The sequence below is a fragment of the Triticum aestivum genome, chromosome 2B (assembly GCF_018294505.1).
Source record: "Triticum aestivum cultivar Chinese Spring chromosome 2B, IWGSC CS RefSeq v2.1, whole genome shotgun sequence".
NCBI lineage: Eukaryota > Viridiplantae > Streptophyta > Magnoliopsida > Poales > Poaceae > Triticum > Triticum aestivum.
Genome location: NC_057798.1, coordinates 61,413,999 through 61,417,669, shown reverse-complemented (window position 1 = coordinate 61,417,669; position 3,671 = coordinate 61,413,999). Strand labels below are relative to the sequence as shown.

Genomic DNA, 3,671 nt, shown 5'->3' with positions numbered 1-3,671 from the left:
TTTGGTGTATGGTCAGTTGCTGGCTGAAATTAATGCTCTAATGATAGATAGGGTTTTTGTTCCGCAGAAACTTCATAGGTCACCGAATAGTGTTGCAGATTGCCTGGCAAGCTATAGTCGCTCTGAGCGAGCTACGGCTGCGTGGCTCGGCAAAGGGTCCCCATGTATTGGGTATCTCTTGCCCAAAGATTGTAGCTCTACCATAATGGAATAAAACCTTTTGATCTTGCAAAAAAAACATAGTGAGTTGATCTTCTAAAAGAAAAAAAGCCAGAGCCGTGTTCTCCAAGTAGTTCTAGAAGAATAGAATCAGAAGAGAAAGAAGGGAACGAACTTCTCTTTCTCAAGTGCGTTGTCCTTCGTTTCCCTTGTCAGTGGGCCAAAGCACAAGCATCTCCGGCAAACCCAAGTCGCCAAGGAACAACACATACGTGCATCCCAAGCATCGGACCCTACGTCCAATCCTAAGTTACCTGTCATGTCCGGCGTCCGTGCACACGCGCGCAGTGTGCACTTAGGATTTGACGTACAGAGCGCCGCGACGTTTATTGGGTCGACACGAAACCAGCTTCCCACTGCAGATGATGCACACACGCTACGAGCCAGGCCATGGACCTCGACCTCGCCCTGCAAGAGACCCGCCTGGCCGTCGCCGGCGAGGACTTCGCCTTCACCACCACCGAGACCGACGACGCCTTCCTCGTCCTCGCCCACCTCCCAGGTAAGCCAAGCATGCATCCTCGCCGTTGCACTGCACCGACCGTGTTTGCCTGTTTGGTGTGCCATTGATGCGGGCACGGGTGAGTTGGTGGTGACGTTCTTGCGTGCGTGCAGGGTATGACAAGGATGCGATCGAGGTCCGCGTCGGCGACGGCGGCAGGGAGATCCGCGTCGACGTGGGCGCGCGGAAGGACGGTGCCGGGCTCGCCGTGGAGGCAGAGCGTGCCGGGACGCGGCTGCGGGTGGCGCACCGGCGGGCGGTGGAGGGTTTCCGCCGAGTGTTCGACGTGCCGGCCGGCGCCGACGTGGGCCGGGTCTCCGTCGGGTTCGAGGAGGACGACGAGCTGCTCGTCATCATCATGCCCAAGCTGCGGCAGCTGCAGGCCTCCCCGCCGGACGACGAGGCACGCGTCGACGTCGAGAGCACGGACTACGAGTGCGCGTCGTCGGACGGGACGGAGGTGGAGCTCGACGACGGGTGGTCGTCGGCTAGCCTCGAGCTGGAGCAGGAGGAGTGGGTCGACGTCGACGGCGATTCGTCGGGGTCCGAGCCCGAGCCGCCTCGAGACTTGCCGGTGGAGACGCCCGTGGAGGTACAGGAGGACGTGCCCGTGGAGACGCTCGTGGAGATTCATGGGCCAGATCCCATAATCACGGACGTGGCGGTGGAGACGCCGGTGGAGGTCGAGGAGGAGGAAGAGCCTCCGGTGCTCGACATCGAGTGTGACGTCGTGTTCGACGTCCCGGTGTGCACTGAGCTGCCGGTGGAGACGCCGATCGAAGTGCTCGGGTCCGACCTACCGGCTGACGACGTGGAAGAGCCGGCGGTCGACATCCCGTGCGACGTAGAGTTCGAGCCGGAGCCCCGGCAGCCACCGGTCGAGACACCACCCGACGTCATCGAGGAGCCCAAACCACCACCTGCCGTAGACCCACCCGCCGAAGAGCCATCGGTTGAGGAGCCACCGCCCACCGAGGAGCCTCCGGAGCCGGTCGACCCACCAGTGGAACCGCCACCCACCGAAGAGCCACTGGTGGACCCACCACCGGTTGAGGAGCCACCACCCGTGGAACCGCCACCTATGGAGGAGCCGCCAGTGGACCCACCACCAGCTGAGGAGCCACCACCCATGGAACCACTACCTATGGAGGAGCCGCCGATGGACCCACCACCGGTTGAAGAGCCACCACCCGCTGAGGATCCTCCGACGCCGGTGGACCCGCCCGTGGAACCGCCACCAATGGAGGAGCCACCGGTGGACCCACCACTGGTTGAGGAGCCACCACCTGCTGAGGACCCTCCGGTGCCGGTCGACCCACCCATGGAGGAGCCACCCGCCAAAGAGCCGCCGATGGACCCACCACCAGTTGAGGAGCCACCACCCGCCGAGGATCCTCCAGCAGCGGTCGACCCGCCCATGAAACCGCCACCCATGGAGGAGCCACTACCGGTTGAGGAGCCACGCCACGTGGAACCGCCGCCCGTGCAGGAGCCACAACCCGCGGCCCCAACACCAGTCCAGGAGCCACCTAGTGCACCAGCAGAGGCAAAATCATCTGATGGCAGCGACGAATCGGATGGTAGCACTGATGGTGAGGAGAACGGCGACCGGGGCGGCCGCAAGGGCAAGCGACGCAGTGGCGGGAAAGGACGACGGAGGCGCAGGCGGCGTGGCAGGTTCCCGTTCGGCATGGTGGTTGCTCCTGCCGTGATCTTGCTCGCTCTCGCAGTGCTCGCGGCCAAGAGACGGCGGCAACAGGGCGGGGGTTGATTATTGATGTGGTTCGGTTCGCGCCACTGTGTAACCCATGTTGTATACTTGTATAGAACTGATTTTTGTTTGATTTTTCTTGGTATCAAATTGTTTTCCTTTAATCCATGAAACAAGGAAATTTGGGAGAGGATTTGTAGCGGGGGGCATCCACTTGAAACTTGGCAAAGGAGCTGAGCCACGATTTAGGCTTGAGAGGATGAAGAAGAATATTGATCGCACACAAAATAAAACATTACATATGTCATGTCTCAGTGGGCGTGCCTATCTCGCGCGCGCCCGTGAGAAAGTCCTTTCACATGTCTCATTGATTGTTTATTATGCTTCCCCTTCGTTCTCGTGTCATGGCAAAATTGGAATGTGTCTATTTATAAGTTGCATGATTTATCTTGGCTATCTTCTCTACGGATTAATCCAACAATCAACATCTTAAGATGTTTTAACATAAAACTTCTTTTTGGCAAAGTGCTCTCCTCTCTTCATTCATAAATATCAGATGTTTTGGATATGTCAATATGGACTATATACAGGCTAAAATGAATAAACAAACACTAAAACGTGTCTACATCTGATCAGAAAAAATTAGAACATCTTACATTTGGGAATGGAGGGAGTAATATTTACCTCAAAATGAACTTTAAAGAATCAATTGTATGGCTAATGTGCGATAACTTACCTAGATTAATGGTGGAAAATAGGCAACTCAGAATTAGTAGAAGCAAATTAAAAAGGTGTACGTCCAGTTAGTGAAATACTCTCTCTATTCCTAAATATTTGTCCTTTTAGAGATTTCAAATAACTACCACATACGGATGTATATAGACGTATTTTAGAGTGTAGATTCACTCATTTTGCTCTGTATATAGTCACTTGTTGAATCTCTAGAAAGACAAATATTTAGGAACGAAGGGAGTAGTTTATTGACTATATATATGAAAGCTATGAAAAAAAGCAGACTAGGAACTCTCCAAACATCATCAAACCAGATGATAATTGGGATCATGTCAAACAAATTTTCTCTCTTAAGAAAGGAAAAGAGATAAATACACCCACGGTCACTGTAATTGCGTCGAAAGCATGATACGGTCACCCAACTTTGAAATACGCTTGTCACGGCCACTGAATACGACGGGACATGAAAATACAGTCACTATAGCGCGTATGCGGTGCGTACATGCC

General features: G+C 54.7%; 1 protein-coding gene across 1 annotated transcript; it reads left to right on the top strand.

The window, feature by feature from the left end:
* Nucleotides 1-376: 376 nt before the first annotated feature.
* LOC123040441 (early nodulin-75) lies at nt 377-2,660 on the top strand. Its single transcript, XM_044463281.1, has 2 exons — nt 377-721; nt 835-2,660. Exons 1-2 carry the CDS (start codon nt 610-612, stop codon nt 2,490-2,492), a joined length of 1,770 nt encoding a protein of 589 aa, XP_044319216.1. The 5' UTR covers nt 377-609; the 3' UTR covers nt 2,493-2,660.
* Nucleotides 2,661-3,671: the final 1,011 nt, after the last annotated feature.